General features: G+C 49.7%; 8 protein-coding genes across 8 annotated transcripts; 3 read left to right on the top strand and 5 right to left on the bottom strand.

The window, feature by feature from the left end:
• Positions 1-252: 252 nt before the first annotated feature.
• On the bottom strand, positions 253-1806 carry PEX2_049920 (uncharacterized protein; the record flags this gene model as incomplete). The annotated part of the gene is made up of 1 exon (XM_016742267.1): positions 253-1806. The coding sequence occupies one exon, from the start codon at positions 1804-1806 to the stop codon at positions 253-255; it is 1554 nt and encodes a 517-aa protein (XP_016597597.1).
• Positions 1807-2606: 800 nt separating this feature from the next.
• PEX2_049910 (pantothenate kinase) lies at positions 2607-4228 on the bottom strand (the record flags this gene model as incomplete). The annotated part of the gene is made up of 4 exons (XM_016742266.1): positions 2607-2934; positions 2989-3526; positions 3581-3863; positions 3998-4228. 4 exons carry the CDS (start codon positions 4226-4228, stop codon positions 2607-2609), a joined length of 1380 nt encoding a protein of 459 aa, XP_016597596.1.
• Positions 4229-5183: 955 nt separating this feature from the next.
• On the top strand, positions 5184-7781 carry PEX2_049900 (DEAD/DEAH box helicase; the record flags this gene model as incomplete). Its single annotated transcript, XM_016742265.1, has 9 exons — positions 5184-5557; positions 5620-5677; positions 5729-5864; positions 5923-6283; positions 6345-6424; positions 6510-6661; positions 6723-6916; positions 6971-7119; positions 7204-7781. 9 exons carry the CDS (start codon positions 5184-5186, stop codon positions 7779-7781), a joined length of 2082 nt encoding a protein of 693 aa, XP_016597595.1.
• A 600-nt stretch (positions 7782-8381) lies between these two features.
• On the top strand, positions 8382-9964 carry PEX2_049890 (polysaccharide deacetylase family protein; the record flags this gene model as incomplete). Its single annotated transcript, XM_016742264.1, has 3 exons — positions 8382-9451; positions 9507-9592; positions 9645-9964. 3 exons carry the CDS (start codon positions 8382-8384, stop codon positions 9962-9964), a joined length of 1476 nt encoding a protein of 491 aa, XP_016597594.1.
• A 560-nt stretch (positions 9965-10524) lies between these two features.
• On the bottom strand, positions 10525-11942 carry PEX2_049880 (glycosyltransferase family 31 protein; the record flags this gene model as incomplete). Its single annotated transcript, XM_016742263.1, has 2 exons — positions 10525-10854; positions 10932-11942. The coding sequence occupies 2 exons, from the start codon at positions 11940-11942 to the stop codon at positions 10525-10527; spliced, it is 1341 nt and encodes a 446-aa protein (XP_016597593.1).
• A 730-nt stretch (positions 11943-12672) lies between these two features.
• On the bottom strand, positions 12673-13875 carry PEX2_049870 (phosphopantothenate--cysteine ligase CAB2; the record flags this gene model as incomplete). The annotated part of the gene is made up of 1 exon (XM_016742262.1): positions 12673-13875. One exon carries the CDS (start codon positions 13873-13875, stop codon positions 12673-12675), a length of 1203 nt encoding a protein of 400 aa, XP_016597592.1.
• A 563-nt stretch (positions 13876-14438) lies between these two features.
• Positions 14439-16023, bottom strand: PEX2_049860 (uncharacterized protein; the record flags this gene model as incomplete). Its single annotated transcript, XM_016742261.1, has 5 exons — positions 14439-15436; positions 15490-15677; positions 15738-15747; positions 15813-15885; positions 15985-16023. The coding sequence occupies 5 exons, from the start codon at positions 16021-16023 to the stop codon at positions 14439-14441; spliced, it is 1308 nt and encodes a 435-aa protein (XP_016597591.1).
• A 765-nt stretch (positions 16024-16788) lies between these two features.
• Positions 16789-17664, top strand: PEX2_049850 (putative esterase/lipase; the record flags this gene model as incomplete). The annotated part of the gene is made up of 1 exon (XM_016742260.1): positions 16789-17664. The coding sequence occupies one exon, from the start codon at positions 16789-16791 to the stop codon at positions 17662-17664; it is 876 nt and encodes a 291-aa protein (XP_016597590.1).
• Between the last annotated feature and the right edge of the window lie 89 nt (positions 17665-17753).

Genomic DNA, 17753 nt, shown 5'->3' with positions numbered 1-17753 from the left:
TGGCGATGATCGGACAAATGTCCTTCTTTTTGAATTTTTTTTAAGGTACGTACACATACATAGACACATGACTGGCTTGCACAAGTTTGGATGAAACTTGTCACAGAATACACAGGCCACGTTTGCCACAATAGTCACCAGGTCAACCACATCAAGAACGATTCGGAGCAGTTGATGATCAAAGTTATGGCTCGACCACGTTTCAGCCACACCCCATTTCAGTAGGTCTTCTAACTAGCCATCTCACCAGAATTAGAGGCCCATTGCGGGCCTCACCTCGACGACCCGATCTTCATCACCAGGATCAGAAGTCTTCCCAATGTCCTCTTGAAGGACGTCAAACTCGTCCAAGCAACCCTCCCCAACGTATCGGACTCCTTCAAGACCAGAGACAGTGCACAGAAGTCCTGTGCGCTTGTCCAACCCCTTGTAGAACTCACGGGCCTTTTCAAACAGAACCTTTGCGTCATCTGTCTTGAAAACGCGGACATGATCCGATGCGTCTGATAGCAGCTTGTAGCGCATAGGTGCTGATGCTTCCTCATTCGAGCTCCAGGTGCTGCGGCGCCTTTTTTGAGGCTTCCAAGGTCTCTCAAGAGAACGGGGTTGATCGCGACTATCGAACGTTGGAACGGGCGAAATGCCCTTATCCCAAGACGGGCGTGAAGTAATTGGGGTCCTCTCTTTATTCTGTTTCGCAGCTTTGTTAGGGCTGCTGGTCGAAGCCTGGCGTCTAGACCTCGAGGGAGAAAAAGGGGCCTCAGATGAGATGGAGTCGGCATCTTCGTTATCCTCATTTGCGTCGGTCTGTTTCTTTGGGGTAGAATTTGACAGACGCGCGTTGAAAATATCATTGGACCCGGGGAACCGAGTGCACTTGCGTCCCTCGTCAAACATAGATGCACTGAACGAAATCTTCTTCTCGTCTGTCCTCCATAATTTTAATCCGCAAGCCTGAACTTCCCCTTTGCTCTCGAGTTCAAGCCAATCTAAAAGGTATAGCCCCTTAGTACCCTTCGTCAAGAGGCCCCTGAACTTTGGCCGGGGTTGTCCATACACAACAAGATCTTCCGGTCCGTTTTGTGCATGAAGTATCATAATTAGATATGTCACGTTGCGTCGGGTCTGACCTTTTAGTGAGATCCGAAAGAGTGATAGCTCGCATTCATCGCCATCATCACTGAAAGTTTTAAAGTTCTTCCACGTAGATGGAGCACGACCAGTCAAAGCCGAAGGATGTTCGGTGTAAGGAGAGTCTTCATGCCACTCTTCGAGAAGGTCGAGGATTTGTGCCGGGATCGGCTGCTTTGGACCCATGATGCGCTCCACTGCAAGTGACGGAGGATGAATAGTTGTAGTGGTAGGCGACGATATCGGCTTTGGCGGCAACCCTTGAGCCAGCCGATCAAAGGATAAGAAGGCAGCGGGAGGACTCGACCGGGGCACAGGAGCAGAAGTGGCTGGATTGGAAGTCTTGGTGTCTTCAGTAATGATGACTTCGCCAGATGCAGAAACTATGTAACTAACGCGCGGTGCAATTGGATTGATGAAATGCGACTGGGCCATAGCGGGAGGATCTGTTGCATCTTGCAGAACTGACTCATCGATATCGGTAAGATCCGAGTCAATTGAAGCTGGAGCTCGTGTGTCAGTTTCTTCCAGTTCATCGAAAAGAGAGTCCTGAGAAGCACACTCAGTTCCCTCAACCTGAGAAGCTGATACATGGGGTGCATCTTGAATAGCCGGGGATTGCGCCGTGAGAGTTTCCAGCTGATTCGCAATTTCATGAACCACGTTTTCCGCCATATTGATGAGAATAAGGATAAAGAAGATAAAGAGGATGTAGGCTAAGAATAACACAGATGGAGGAAGGGTAGAAAGACGAGCGATGAAGGAAGAAGAGAGAAACAGTAGCAATAAGAGTGTACGTAACACGCAAGAAGCGGCAATTCCACACCAATAAATCGCAATATGAGTGAAATTTACGTGACAGTCTGAGGTCTTTTTGAAGGAGTGATGTAACAAGTCCGGAGTAGAAAGAACTGGAAGGAAGATCCCTGGGGATGGAAATATGAGTTGAGGAGTTGGAAGACGACGACATAAGCAAAGCGACAATGGAAGATGCGCTGATGAGACGATATGGTATTGAGAATTTGCTACTACAAGCAATCCAATATCAGATGCAAAGAGAACTGGAATGAGACCTATATAATTACATAGTTCGCCTTAAAAGGGGGTGAAATATGGAATTTATTCCTCTTAAAACGATGTTTCACTTACAGAACAAGATAACTAGAATGATACGAAGTATATAAGCTGGAGCAAAAATGAATGAAATATGAAAGTTTATTCCTCTAATATGATAACCGAACATGTTTGAAAATCAAACAGGAAGCTAGAAAACTTCAGATAGCTAAATGTACAACATAGACAAATGCCCGACGGGATCGCCATAGGCTTTTCACAGAGAGCTAATTAAAGCAGCCACTCTGGGTGCACAAAAGAAGGTCAGCACAAGATTGGTAGTTCATGGATTGCTTGTAAGGGGTATCAAGACTCAAAAGCGGAGGGAGGGTAGGGGTCACAATGGCTTAGCATATCAAATATTATAGCTCACTGGACGACCTGCCATGTTGTTGAAGGACATTGTTATTTTGAACGAGGTTTCGGACCGCCTGCGGTGCGACCACTTCATCAACACTGTTTCTGCGACCCCAGTTTTGCGGCTGGCGTCGGATGAAGGCACCAACGGCGCCTAGGTAGCCCTCGTGGCGCAGGAAATAGGCTTGTTTTTCGCCCTTGGACCAGAAGCGGATGGCGTAGGAGAGGGTGTTCATCGTTTGGCGGTGGCCTCGAATGAATGACCCTCCGAAGTAAATATGTTTGACTGAGTGTTTTTCTGACTGCAGATATGCGATCTGACCAATATTATTACTAATCGGGGTTAGTTCGGACTCCGTCGGAGAAGGGAAATATAATGTAACATACCTGATAGCGTAGAGCAGACTCCTGCTCATATCTTCCGGATTTGGCTTGGGTCCATGGTTGGACTCGCCGGAGTCACTGGTTTCACTGGTTTCACTGGGATCACCGCGGATCAAGCCCTCGCCATCCTCGGCCCCTTGCTCCGCATCGTTTTTCAACCGGAGCACCTTGCCGAAAGTACTGGCAATAGCTGTGCTCTTCAAGCCAATCTTGGTGTAGTCCATACCGTAGATATCTCCTACAAGCATGTCCACCGCACTGTTGTCTCCGCGGTCGGCCATTGCTAGCATGTCGTCGAATGTCCGGGAGCCGGTCAACAAAGACATAATCCCCCAGAAGGTTCCACCACCGAGATGTGTTCCGCCGACACGCTCGAATTGCCGCGGACCGGAGACTTTTATCATCGACACACCTGATCCTATATTGACGAGGAGATAAGGGTAGACATCGGGCCGGGCTTCGGCATATTGCATCGGCTCAGCATCAGCATCGCTGTAAGTGAAGACTTCGTTGGGGATTTCTGTAATGAAAAAGTCCAATCCTTTTGGAGATGTTAGACAGTATCCTCTATACCTGCACATATTCAACGACTTACCAATGATCAGACATTCCATCTCCTCTTCCCGTAGAATATTAACATTTAATTCTTCTTTCAGCCGATCGTAGTACTTGTATGCGCCACCTCCAGTAGCTACCACACACAGCCCCTCCCGTGTCGAACCATTGCGCTTCTCGTGCTCTTCTTTGAGCTGTCGAATGAAGTTGATGCACAGATCGATCCGGTGTGTTTCAAAGTTCAGGAAATTGAGTCGGCCACCGTTATCCGCGGTGTCCGGCTCTCGAGTGAAATAGACAAGCTTCGCAAGTGTTCCGCCAATCTATCCAGTCCCAATTCCGCGTCAGTCATGTTTTCTTCTGGTGTTCTGAAGGAATTGTCTGCTCGGCCCCTAGATTGCGGGGGAACCGGAAGCAGTGCGGGGCAGAGAAAATAAAATTCTCGTGAGCAACTCACATCGACAGCCACATGGCTCACAACGCCTGTATGATGCGGAAGTCGAATATCCTTGTTTTCATAGTGTACGCCCTCTGCATCGACGGGACTCTTGGATCGTGGCTCGTCGTCAACAATGAATGCGCCCGTGACGTTGATTTTGACAGCGCCGGGATTGGTGATTGCAGCTTCCAGACGGTTCGGTCGCTTCCGTGGAGCATTGGTATCTACCTCCATGCGTTCGGAGGCCATGATGAATGTTGTAAAGGAGGTAGAGTCGCTGGAGATGGAGAAGGTACCCGTTCCCAGGCTTACTGCGTATATCTCCTTCTACCCGGAACGGGCCACTGGAGGGTGTCGGATCCACTTTTCTTTTTCTGGAAGCCGAGGAGCTAACGTCCCGAGGCTTCGTAGATCGCTTATGACATACATGCTAGTGCTAGTAGACCGCGGGATCCGGGGATCTTGTTGATATGCCGATGCATACATAATTATGAACTGGCGGACTGGCGGTCTGACAGTCTGCTTTTCGTTTGGCGCCTGAGATCATTTTCAGAATTGAGAATTTGGTACCTTAATCTTCACTGCCTATCTATGTAGGCATGAATTTATTTGCACATGATCAGCTGTATAGTTATATGGTGAATGGCATGTAGTTGAAATGGACGAAATAACAGAAAGACATTTAATATTAAAGGATTGGAGCAAGCCATTCGGTTGCACTATAAAATGTACACATGTACATGTATGAAGCCGCACGGTTAACTATCACAATCAGTTTAAATCGGCCAATATCAAAAATTATCCATAGTACACCCACATGAGTAGTTGATTGTATAGGGATGCAAGTATTTCAATGCTACCTTTGGTATATGGAGTCGATGTATGGACGGATCGCTCCTTCCCAATTGAGAGAGGTACATCTGGTATACTTCCATTTACCATGGAGGCACCATAGTAACTCTATGTCCAGTCAATGTACCTCGCAGGACCTCATGAGTCGAGGACAAACAAGCTCACCCTACGCGCGAACATGTTTGTTCTTGTCTGCGCGCGTTTTGTGTTTGTCGGGGAGATAAATACGACTTGATCATTCCTCTTTCCCTTTTCCTCTTCCTCTTGCTCGCACCATTCGATCCTCTACCTCATTGTCTTTCTTGATAATAATCCTTCAAAACACTTGCAATTTGAAATACGTCAGTAGACCATGGAACCTTACGACGAGCCGGATGCTGCGTCGGCGGCAGGCGCTGCCTCAGCTGTCGACTCGGTGTCGGCCGCTGAAGTTGCTTCTGTGGACGGTTCCAACGCTGGAGAGCCTCCTGTCGAGGGTGTTCTTTCCGGTGTCGGTCCCAACCCCCAGGCTGCTCAGAAGGTTGCTCGGGAAAAGGGTTGGACCGAACCTGTTCCCTTCGAGTATGCCGAGCTTGCCAATAGCAAGGATCACCGTGATTGGGCTGGAATTGCCACCCGTTACGAATGGAAGGACGAATATGGTGATGTCGGCCCTGCCGTCCCTGAATTGGAGGAACAACTTTTCCGTGGCGAACTGATTGCGCGCGCTGGGGCTAAGCTCGACGAGTATGTGACGCAAATCTGATCATGGGATACCAGCTTGATAACTGATATGTCTTCTTCTCCAGGCTGAATAGTTATAAGGTCAACATCGAGAGTCCCAACGAGATCAAGGCGGTTACCGAGGTCAGTCTGCGAGAGATGTTAACAACATTTTGCCAGTCTGACAATTCATAGTGGGCAAACTTTGGTTTGCATCCGGTCATGCTCGACAATATTCGTCTCTGCGGGTACGAACAACCCACTGCGGTTCAGTCATATGCAATTCCGGCTGTTCTGGCCAACCTTGATGTTATTGCTGTGGCCCAAACTGGTACGTGCTGTGCTGTGGAGTATGGTGTTTGGCACAAGTTGATCCTAACAAAACATAGGCTCTGGAAAAACGGGCGCTTTCCTCATTCCAATTCTTTCTAAGTTGATGGGCAAGGCGAGGAAGCTGGCTGCTCCTCGGCCTAACACTGCGGAAAGATTCAACCCAAGGGAGGATGCTGTGCGAGCAGAGCCTCTGGTTTTGATTGTCTGCCCCACTCGGGAGCTGGCTACTCAAATATTCGACGAAGCACGTCGTTTGTGTTATCGTTCCATGCTGCGTCCATGTGTCGCTTATGGTGGCGCTCCCAGTCGTCTCCAGCGTGAGGAGCTTCAGAAGGGATGCGATATCCTTATTGCCACTCCAGGCCGTCTGCTCGATTTCATGAAGCAGACGCATATTCTTTCTCTCCGCCGTGTTCGGTATGATTGCGACTCACTTGACATATATCTTTGCAGATCCTGGATACTAATGGTTCCTCAGGTACACGGTCATTGACGAGGCGGATGAGATGTTGGAAAGTGACTGGGAGGAGGAATTCAAAAAGATCATGTCTGGAGGAGGTAAGTGGTTGAAAGCGTTTGCCATAACGCGCGCTCTTAACCCCACCTTTGATTTCTGCGTTTCAGTGTTGCTGACTTGAGTAAGATGTGAACGAGGATGATGACCACCGCTACTTGATGTTCTCTGCTACCTTCAACAAGGATTTCCGGAAACTTGCGAAGCAATACCTCAGCCAGGATCATGTGCGCCTCCGCGTTGGCCGAGCCGGTAGTTCGCATCACAACGTTGTGCAGGATGTATGTGACCGAGGAACTTGTGGAATTTCAGATCAATGCTAATGCTTAGTGAAACTTGAAGATCATCTGGGTTGATAGGGACAAGAAAATGCGCGCGATCTATGATCTCCTGATCAGCATGCCGCCTGTTCGTACCTTGGTTTTCGTCAACAGCAAGGAACAGGCTGACTTCGTCGATGATTACCTTTACAACTCTGGAATGCCCACCACTTCCATTCATAGTGGACGAACTCAGCGTGAGCGAGAGGACGCTATGTTAGTATTTCTTCCCTCCAGCCTTTGGTCTTACTTTGCTGACCCGCCAAAAAGGCGTGCCTTCCGGTCCGCGAAGTGTCCAGTTATGGTTGCTACCGGCGTCTCCGCTCGTGGACTCGATGTTATTAATGTGCTCCACGTGGTGAATTACGATCTCCCCAGCACCATGCACGGGGGCATCACTGAATACATTCACCGTATTGGTATGTTTTGCTCTAGCTTGATATCACTTTCTTCCCGATTCTCCTGATGAACTTGCTGCTAACACGTCATTCTACCATCTACAGGTCGTACTGCTCGCATTGGCAACGAAGGCATTGCCACCTCTTTCTACAACGAACGTGATGAAGATATTGCCCAGGACCTTGTTAAGATCTTGATCGAATGCAAGCAAGTGATCCCGGAGTTCCTCCAAGAATTCCGCCCTGAGGGAGATGTGCTGGAGTTTGACGATGACTCTGATAAGGATTTCTTTGATAACCCATCTAACGCTGGCTCTGACGCTGGCTTTGCCGCTGGCTCTGATGCTGAGGCTGAGGCTGAAGCCGAAGCAGGATCTGCTGCCGCTGAACCTAGTGATGCCGAAGATGCCAACAAGGAGCCTACCGATGATGACGAGCCTGCCGACAACGAGGAGCCCGCTATTACCAAGCCCGCTATTACCAAGCCCACTGTTCCCAAACCCACTGTTACATCCGAGGAGGAGGATGCTTCTACATGGTGGAAGCCTGCCTCGCCTTTGGCCGAACGCAAGAAGCGGAACGAAGAGGAAGCTAAGCGCCAGGAGAACAAGACTGGTCTGGCCGGTTCTCACTGGGCCCCCCGGCCCCCTCCTCCTGAGGATCCAGATTCGTTCTGGATCTAAAGTTCGACCATTCTTTCTGGTTGTGCTGCGCGCGGAAGATCAACAAACACGAACAAAAACGGAACGCGAAAGAAAACCCATGAAAATTCATTAAAAAAATGGAAACGAAAGAATTCCAATCGGTGGAGGGGATGATTTTTACGAAGTTCGAAATTTTACCCTGGATGATCAGGATCAGATCTCATGCCCAGAGGAAGTTTTGAGGGCTTGATCTCTCGACTGTGTGCAACCTGGACCTGTGGAACCTAAGACCTTTTCTCCTAAATTCTTGTATTAGGACTGGATCGGTTTTATCGTGCGTGCAAAGGCAGTGATACGGATGCAAAGGTTGTGGAGATGTGCCGCATAACGGATTTCATGGGTTTTATGCAACTATCTAGTTTCATTTTTCATTTCCTCTGCAAGTTGGAAAGCGTAGAGCGTATATATGTAGAGATATACAGACGTAGGAGGTATAGCTCCTTCCTATGTAGATGTTTAGTCAATCGTTCTTGACTCTTTGAACCGCTCCGATTACATCTGCGATGCTTCTCACAACTTCCACCTTGACTTCTTCAACCCAAGTCCATTCAATCATTATTCCCGAGGGAACTGTCCATCATGAATTGGTTATTCATAGGTCCTGCCGCTCTTTCGCTCCTCCTCCCAACCTCAGCTTTATTTCACGGAATTGTTGACCATGGCCACTGGAATGAACTCCGAGGGCTCGCCCACAACACCTCGTATAACGCCACGCAGGCAAAGAAGTCAAGTCCCCCTCTTGTCATCGACACATTCAAAAATCCAACCCGCAACGATCTGGGATTCTGGCACGGCTCCGGTGAGAATCTACCCGTCGAATATGGGCCGGGCTTCATTCGTCTATTCCCAACAGACCCGGATCAGAACTTCCACACACAGTTCGATACTAACGGCTGCTACGGCCTAATACCATGGTACAACGAGTATTTGCATGTCGTCTTCGAAGGCACAGATCAGTACAGCATCTCCTTTAACCAACACAACGACGAATGCAACCCTCAACGCAGTCCCTTCCCGGGCATTGCAGACTCCGTCCAGGCGGAGCGGTATGTAGTTCATCAAGCCTCTGAGGTCTTTGGCGAGGATGACGATTGGGACGATGATGATGAAGACGACGACTGGGATGACGATGATGATATCAACGCCGATTCTGGGAGGAACAAACACAAGCATGGAAGGTCCAAGGGTGGTCGACGAAAGCACCCCCAAGGCAATACCAAAATTCCACCGGGACGTCGTGAGCTCTATATCCCTCTGACTCATTTTGATATCGACTTCAATCGTGTCGTGTCCATTTCCTTCCATGGCTTCTATACCAAGGAACCTATCACACTCCATCACGTGGAGATCGTGCCTGATATTCCAATGCCAACGCCGGACAATGGTCACTATCGCTTACCTGGGAAGCTGCCCAGTGGGAGATTGGTTCTCCGTTGTTCCCGTCCGAATTCCTTTGCGTTTGGTATTGATGATGGACAGCCGCAGTTCGCTCAGCGGGTCATGCGCATCCTTGATGAGGAGGATGTCCGGGTTACTTTCTTCGTTGTTGGGGCTGGACTCAGGGATCGGTCGAGTAATTTCACGAACTTTTATAAGGAGATGTTGAAGAAAGGTCACCAAGTGGCTCTTCATTCGAACACTCACCCAAAGTAAGTTTATTCTGAACATTGGATCTCGTATGAAGGGGCTGACATGGCGATCAAGGATGGAATCATTGCCAACCCTCCGTGAGATTGACGACGAAATCATCCAGTCCATACAAATATTTAGAGACAAGCTGGGCATCCAGTGTATGTATCCCTCGATGTATCTTTGGAAATGATTCTTACTGAATATTTGCAGCTTCATACTTCCGCCCGCCGTTCGGTACAGTAGCTGCCCGGCTGCGCCAGGAGCTAGCCCGACACATACCAAACCCGTACGTCGTGAACTGGAGTGTCGACGTCGAAGACTGGTTATGGGCAAACACGTCCACTCCAGAGAAGCAGCTTGATGCCTTCTTCCGTAGTGTTGGAAAGGGGGGAAATCTTGCTGTCATGCACTACCTAAATCCGACTACCATTGGGTATCTACCGGAGTTCATTCGATACATCAAGAGCGCCGGATACCATATCATGCGAATCGACCAGTGTCTGGAGGATGTGTCCGCTCCACCGCTGTGATTGGCCAATGCCGTGAAAATCTTTACAGACTCACAGCAGCACCTGTCCTGTGCATATATTGTTAAGTGTATACATAATCTCTCTCCTAATTGGTGTCCTGACACCGTCCGAGTACTGTTAGCCTTCGTTCGTTTCTTACTTTTTTATAGTTACTATTAGAACAATGAATGGATGAATGAATGAATGACAGAGCAAAATAAAACCTGCGATCCCACAAAAGCAAAATGGGAATCCGTACAAGCATGTCAATAGGTGTATTGAGCGACCAAGCAAGTATATAAAAATCAACCAAGCACCAACGCCTCGACGACAGCTTGTCTATTCAAGCTCATCATCAGCCACCGAACAATAAATGTGATAGTACAGCAACATAGGAGAATAAAAACACAAGTTCTCCAGACCGAGCCCAAATCACCCGGTATGCCCAAATACCAGACCAAGCTCCAAGCAAATGCCAAAAGCGATCCCATTTCTCGCTCTCGATGCAAGCACAAACACAAGAAAACACATAGATAGCAAAAAGAAACAAAAAAACAATATCAAAACACAGTCAGACCATCTCAATCCCCGAAATCGGGCTTCCCACACAACCCCTTCTTCTCCGTCATATCACGAATCCGAGTAGTGATCCAGCCGGACGTCGCATCCACACCCGGAACCGCATGTCCGAGACGCGGGTTCGGACTCGTGAAGCATTTGCCTTCACGGAAGGCGTATTGCACGCATATTGTCTGCGTCTCGCAGAGTATGCGGCAGTCTTCGACGGAGTGTGCGAAGGGCTGCTCTTCGGTTGCCATGTTGTTCCAGTTCGCGCGTATGGGGTGGGCGGTTATTTCTGGGGCGATATATTCGCGGAAGAGGTCGCCGTGGAGGAGGATTTGTTTGTTTTTCTATTTGAGAGTGACAAGTTAGAAATGTTATGGATTAAGTAGATAAATTGGATGGGGGAAGGGGTTGGTTAACTCACATCACGCCAGCGCTTTTGTTCGAATTTCCATACTTTCTCAATATCACCTGGCGGGAGGTGGTGGAGGCCTACGGCGATGAAACACCATGGTTTCCGGTAGAAGTCTGTAGTGAACTCGTCCAGCTCGCCGATGTTGGAGTTTTGAAGAATCGGCCATGTAAAGTGAAGGTTGACACCTACGTGGCTGAGAACCGAGCCCAGCACGCAGTCCCCGGCCCAATGCTCGTCTGTGAAGTTGTTCAGCTCGACCTCGCGGGTGGTGTATTCGTCGGAGGCGCGTTGTAGAGCAGGGTTGGAGAGCATGAAGCCCGAACCACCGTGGGCGAAGATAACGTCTGCGATCTGAGTCTCCGTGCCGAGATAGTGGGGTTTGGTATGGTCGAACCGGGCCAGCCAGGTTAGGACCGTTGGCCAAGAGATGTACGTGTCTGCTTCGACGAAGATGAACCACTTCGCGTCTGGCTTGTAGCGTAGCGCTTCCTGCGCCATTGGGAGGAACTTCCACTTATCGAGCTTCCAGCCCGGATTGCCCGGTTTTCCGATGGCGGAGTTTGCTTCGTCGGAGTAATCTTGTTGTTCTAGACCCTTGCGGCCGTATTTCACGATGCGGTGGTAGAAGTCGAAGTCCGGGTTCTTCTTTGCGGCGCTGTCCATGTTTTTGAGGACATCGTGGATTTGGACGCCTTCGATTTCTTCTGCGAAGTCGGAGTAGATCACGAAGTGGGGGATGCATCGTAATGTTGTTTTGAAGTGGATGGGGACTTTCTCGCGGGATTCCGTCACTCCGGTCTTCATTACCACGAGCACATCTTCGATGCCTGGTAGGGGTGGACAGAATGGAGCTGGTTCACCGTTATCATCGAGGGAGGAGGGGGGGACTTCTGTCGTTGTTGTGAAGTGAGGACGCCATTGGCGATTGTGACCGGAGAGGAAGCCGATGTGATAGAGGAAGAAGAGCGCAATGGCGGTTGCAACTGCAATCAGGCGACGACTGAACCGGCGGGGCACCATCCTGAGAAAAATATGAGTACACCAAACAGAGAATAGATCAATTGATCATTTTCTCTAGAACATTTAGAAGTGAGACCTTTTCCCCCTCTCCTGTTAGCCAAAAGAGCAAAGAACTGGGGAAAATCGGAGCTAAAGATGATTGACGCCGAGCTTTGCCGCTGACACATCGGGACGCGTAGCCCAGGCGGAATTTGGAGATTTTAAATAACTGCCCCTTGAATCCAATCTCTCCTGTTTGAGATATGGTAATCCCTTGTTATAATCCAGAGATATTCTCAAGGCTTCTTTATTTCTTCAGGGGTCAAGAGCTCCGGGGTCCCGCACGACGTCAGGATCCACCGAGATCAGCACGGGCAGTGCAGGATATCATGACGGAATAGGCGAATGGTTCAATATTTGAATAATCTAAGGGTTGAAGGTGTCTCAAGCATGTACAGCATCTAGCTATACGGGAAAATATATACTCCGTATAGTCATATAGATATACAACATTGAATAGTTCCCTAAGGATACATCACAAGTATAGTCGGCCGCTTATGCGGCCTTCTGATGTCTTTTTACGTCTTTTTATACATGAAGGATGCAGAAAAAAGCAGACTTCCACAAGGGGATTTTGTATTATAACATTAGACAAGAATATTACATGGAAGGACATTATTTATTAATTAGTAAAAGAGCCAAGAATATCCATTATTTGTTCGTATTGAATTGTACAGCCCCCATATAATAATCACTGCGCAGGTTGCGTCTTCTTCTCTATCATCTTCGTGTGCAGCTTAACCAACTCCGGAATAATAAGACTCTCAATCTCAATTCCATCCCGACTAGTCTCATCAATCTGCTCAGCCTCCGCCTGCTCCAGCGTTATTGAGTTCCCCTTCTTAGCCTCCGCCAACCCAACCTGATCCTCAACACCAGAGATACTCTTGCTGCGCCGAGACTTGGGAACCCGGAGCCAGCGCTCATGCGGCTCATCAGGGGTAATGAAAACAACCTCCCACTTGCGTGTTGAAAGCAAGTTTCCAATCACGAGATGGTGTGAGTAGCGCTGTAGCGCAGTGCGCGCCTTGTAGACAAGCAGTGAAGGATCTGTCTCCAGCTTGAACGACACAACCATACTCCCCTCGGGAGCCCATCCATCCACCAACTGGTGCAGGAACTTAGGCACGGGATCGAGGTCGACAACGAGCTTCCTGCTATTCGACGAGGGCTTTTCTTCGTTCTCGCCCGTGTAGATTTCATCCGATGAGATTGCGCTGCCACGCATGTGTGGAGGCAACTCACCAGACTGGATCTTATGCTCTGCCATGCGACTGCGCGGAATGAAGAAATCACTGACAGCAGCCGCAAGATAGAAAAGCGCATTCGGGCCAAGCGGCCGCATCAGCTTGGCAATTGACCGCAGCTCGAACATGTATTCCGAGACCGTTGTGAACGGCAACAACAGGAGACGGTTATTCTGCTTTGCGTACCGGTATTTCCGCAGCACGCTGCGCATCTGATCTTGGTACTCGTCGCGCACCATGATAGGTCCATGGCCGGGGTTGGAGGAGTCCGCTGAGGCAGGCGCCTCGTCCATGAAGTCCAGGAAACAATTGGTTGAGTGGCTGTAATGCCGCGAGTACGGAAGGAGACTGTATTGTCTGTGTAGGAAGATTACAGCGTACCCTTGCTCGAGGAAGTACTCGGCTGATGTGGCGCCTCGAGTTCCGGCGGAGAAGTTGTCGATGAATCGTACGGTTTGCGCTTCAAGTGGTACCGTTGTGCCTCCGGATGTGACGAGTACCACGCGGCGGTTCTCCTCCACATGGAGGTTAATGAAGGCGCGCGCAAGCGCTTCATGTCGCGGAAGTGCCTTTGGTGGGGGGTATTCATTGAAATAGACGGATTCTGCCTCCGCTGGTGACATTTCGCCGAGTAATGGGGCGGCCATTGTGAATTATGAGAGGAATTCTGTGTAATGGAGGAAAAGAGGTGAACAATTGTGAACGGAAGGTCTGTCGTTGAGGTGAACTGCAGTTGGGATGCCGAGGCTTGCCGCTCCGCACCCTAATGCGTTGGTGGGGTTGCAGTGGATGTTCTTTGATGCCGGTCAGCTTTCCACGATTGGCTGGGGGTGTCTCTTATTCACAATCTCCAGGATTTATTTGTGCTGCACGTTCAACGTTTTTAAAAGGCAACTAGGCAGCTAGGTTGAGCTACCCCTCCATTATATAGTGTGGGCGTTGAGAATGATCGTCCTGATCCGGCACTAGCGCTCCCGTTTGACCGATCCGTGACAATGATTACTTGGAATATCTGAGTATAGCGAGCTCCGGACGAAGTGAAGATATCCACAATGTCTATGTTACTGGTGCGCACCACCGACGTGCCGAGGCGCCACTCGATCACGTGGAAGGCATATGCGGAACACACTTAGGCACCCCGCATGAGCTACATCATATTACATCGTGGAGTGCAATTTTCCAAAATAGATGTTGCTATGTAAGGTGTATTTCACTGCAGATACCGACTGCGCAAGGCTTGGCTGATGGTACTCATCCGACTCGCCATTCCACCATGCTGCATGTTGCTTAGAAGAGCCTCCTCCAGGGCTGATTGGGTAACGCTTGCATCTGGCCAGTCGATCAGTTGAAATCCAGAATCCTCGGGGTTGGGGCACATACCGTCGAGGTCACTGAAGCTGCTCCCCATGCTGGGGGTACCGTCGCTAGCTTCGCGACCGGAGGCGGTGGACTTGCGAGAATTTTGGCGCTCGGCGGCGCGCTGGCTGCTCAGGATCGATGCCCCCTGGCTGGTCCGTCTGGATCCACCGGGCAGACTGCTACGCCCGCCGGAGCTCATAGAGCTGGTGGATGACTCCGTAGCTACCAGTACCCTGGAACCAGATCGCTGCTCGAGATGTCGCCGTTGCGCCGCGGCTCGCTCGGCATCTAAACGGAGGGTAGCGCTGAGTTCCTGGGCCGGCCGCTCCAGAAGGGTGTGTTGGTGTTCTCGGGCCATGGGGAGGAACGCCGGGGTGTCTTCTTCGTCATCCTCGTCATCCCGGAGACCAGAGCGGTGGATAGAAAATTTGCCAAACCGTTTGAACAGGGGTGCACGCCTAGTTGTGTCCTCATCGTCGGATTCTGAATCTTCCGACGAGCTCGAGAGAGACTCTTCTTCGAGTGGTGGGGACCGGGGCAAAGCCGCAACGGGGGGCTGTTCCCGTCTGACAGTCGAAGGCCGACGACCAAAAGAATCCCAGCGTGGTTCTTTGTCGTCGATTGTCGGCGTGGCAGTGCGTGTAGGGTCCCGCGATCCGCGAATTTGGTTAGTAGCCGTAGTTGATGTAAAGCTCGTACGTCGGTTGTCAGGCGCTGCAGTCAATGTCAACCCCCATCGATCCATCGGCGGTCTCAATTGTCCCGTACAAAGACGGGTGGGGGTTTGGATCATACCTCGTAGAGGGATATCTTTCTGATGAGATACTTGCCGTGATGGCGCCCGAGAACCTATTGATCATCAGCCTTAGACCATAGTGAAACAAAGTAAGCACTATATATACCTGGTACTGGTGTTTCTCTTTGTGACAAGGCTGTACTGCCAGAGACAGATCCCAGAGCCGGGGAAGGAGAGGCCGATTGCGTAGTGCCAACCTTGCGCATTTGAGCCCTAACCTGCGACAGTTGGCGATCATAGAGCCATGCCGCCTGCTGGAGAAGGAACTGCAAGGTGACGTCGAAGTTCCCCGCCCTGAATTACCGATGTCAGTAGCCTTCAGCTTAAAATGTGCTCGGGGCAGAGTGTAGTTACAGAGCTTTCCCTGTGGCGATGTCAGCGATGTCAAAGTAGATCAACGCAAAGTCTGGACGCAACAAAAATACATACAGTCTATGTCGCCTTTAGATGGTCGAGAAAGGATATCCCATAGCGCTTGGTCTTTGGATGCATTCCATTCCACCTATTTACGTCAGTGGATGCTCAAGGGGGTTCTCTTGGGGGGACTTGCGGGCGGCGGGTCGACAAAGTCGCCCCTGGGAAATGGTAAGCGTATGAAGACTGTGAAATTAGTGTCAACGGAGTTGGTTTTGGTGGACATGCTGTGAATTGCGTGTAGATGGCAATGTTGAAAGCGAGATCACCCAGCGCTTCTGTTCAGCTCAATAAGTAGTCAATAAGTAGTCTTTGTTTGAATAATGAAACCCGAGACTGGTGAGATTAGAAACTAGAAGAGCTGTTCCCCAGATAACCTGTGACTCCAAAAGGTAACAATGGATATGATGGCGATGGGCGTTGGAGATGAGCGTGACGACGGCAGGCAGTCATTTTGATTGGCAGACAAGGTGCGTGGAAAGCAATGAGGCTCTGCGTGGAATTTCCTTAATGCGGGGAATTGAGAGCTAATTGATAGGAGATTAAATACCGCCACGAGCCGTGAAGTATATCGACGCACCAACATATTAGTATGGTTCACATTAAAGACATTATCAAAGGACAGAATTTGGAGAAGAGTAGCAGATATAAAGTGTCAGTGTTAGACTTAATAAGGTCACCCCAGTCTGTTCGATTGTCCGGGAAAAGTTACACTGTATACTGCATGGGTGCCTTGAAATTCCGGCATAAATCGTACATTCTAGGTGTTACCTTGTAGATGGTCTTTTATTGGGTGATTATTAGTTGGCAGATTGTATATTAGAAACAAAAAATAATACAAGTTAGTCGATTCCAAGTTAGTACAAGCCGAGCATTGCAAGATGCTAGCATTAAAGTAGACTAGAAGAGGGTAGAGATCAGCACTAGCATCCTTTACCCCAGGCCTCGGCTAAGACTCAGCTTTAACATACTACATCCCCCCACGCCCACCATGGGTATTCTCATGTATTATTATGATAAATGCTTTGCATATATCATTCGAACATTCATGCGCCTTGCCAGAAATGTGTCGGCCAGTCCAGATGAAATCCGCCATATCAAGTCCCGGGATGCTGGCCGAACTATCAAGGTTCACCTGTATCGGCCTTCTGGCTCGGGGCCATCACCTGTCCTCCTCAACTTTCACGGGAGTGGCTTCGTGCTACCACTCCATGGCAGCGACGATGAGTTTTGTCGTCAAGTCAGTCAGGAAACCAAGCATACCGTCTTGGACGTCCCCTATCGTCTGGCACCAGAACACCCGTTCCCGGCCGCACTGAACGATGTGGAAGACGCCATAAAATATGTGTTCACATGCCCAGATGAATTCGACCTGACCCGTGTATCTATATCTGGATTTAGTGCTGGGGGTAACCTCGCGCTGGCAGCTGCGTCAAGCCTCTTCCCTCGCGATATGTTCCGCTCCCTGATAGCAATCTATCCTGTGACTGATCTAAGCCCTGGCCCTGCTTCAAAGATCGCCCCGGCCCGTGGGGACTTTGTAATTCCTCTTCCTGTGATGCGCCTCTTCGACCGCTGCTATGTACCCTCATCGTTCGATAAGCGGGACCCGCGGATCTCGCCGCTCTACGCCCAGGTAGATCGATTCCCAAGACGTGTTCTTATTATCACCGCCGATGGAGATACTCTTGCGCTTGAGGCCGAGGAACTGGCCCAAAAGATCAAGGAATTGCAAGGGTGGCATGTGGTCAGCGAGCGCATGCAGGGGTGTAGTCATGGATGGGACAAAAGCACAAAAGTGGGGACTCCGCAATACCAAGCTAAAGAGCGGGCTTATAGACTAGCCTTCGACATGTTGAACGAGTAGAGCTTGTGACTATTGAGCTTTGTTGTATGTTTTAGCTGCTCTTCATTGCCTGATCTATGGCCTGATCCGTGGGGGCCGAGGTTATTATA

This window comes from Penicillium expansum (genome assembly GCF_000769745.1).
Source record: "Penicillium expansum strain MD-8 chromosome Unknown contig166, whole genome shotgun sequence".
NCBI classification, from domain to species: domain Eukaryota; kingdom Fungi; phylum Ascomycota; class Eurotiomycetes; order Eurotiales; family Aspergillaceae; genus Penicillium; species Penicillium expansum.
Note: the sequence above shows the minus strand (reverse complement) of the source record. Positions and strands in the feature narration are given on the sequence as shown.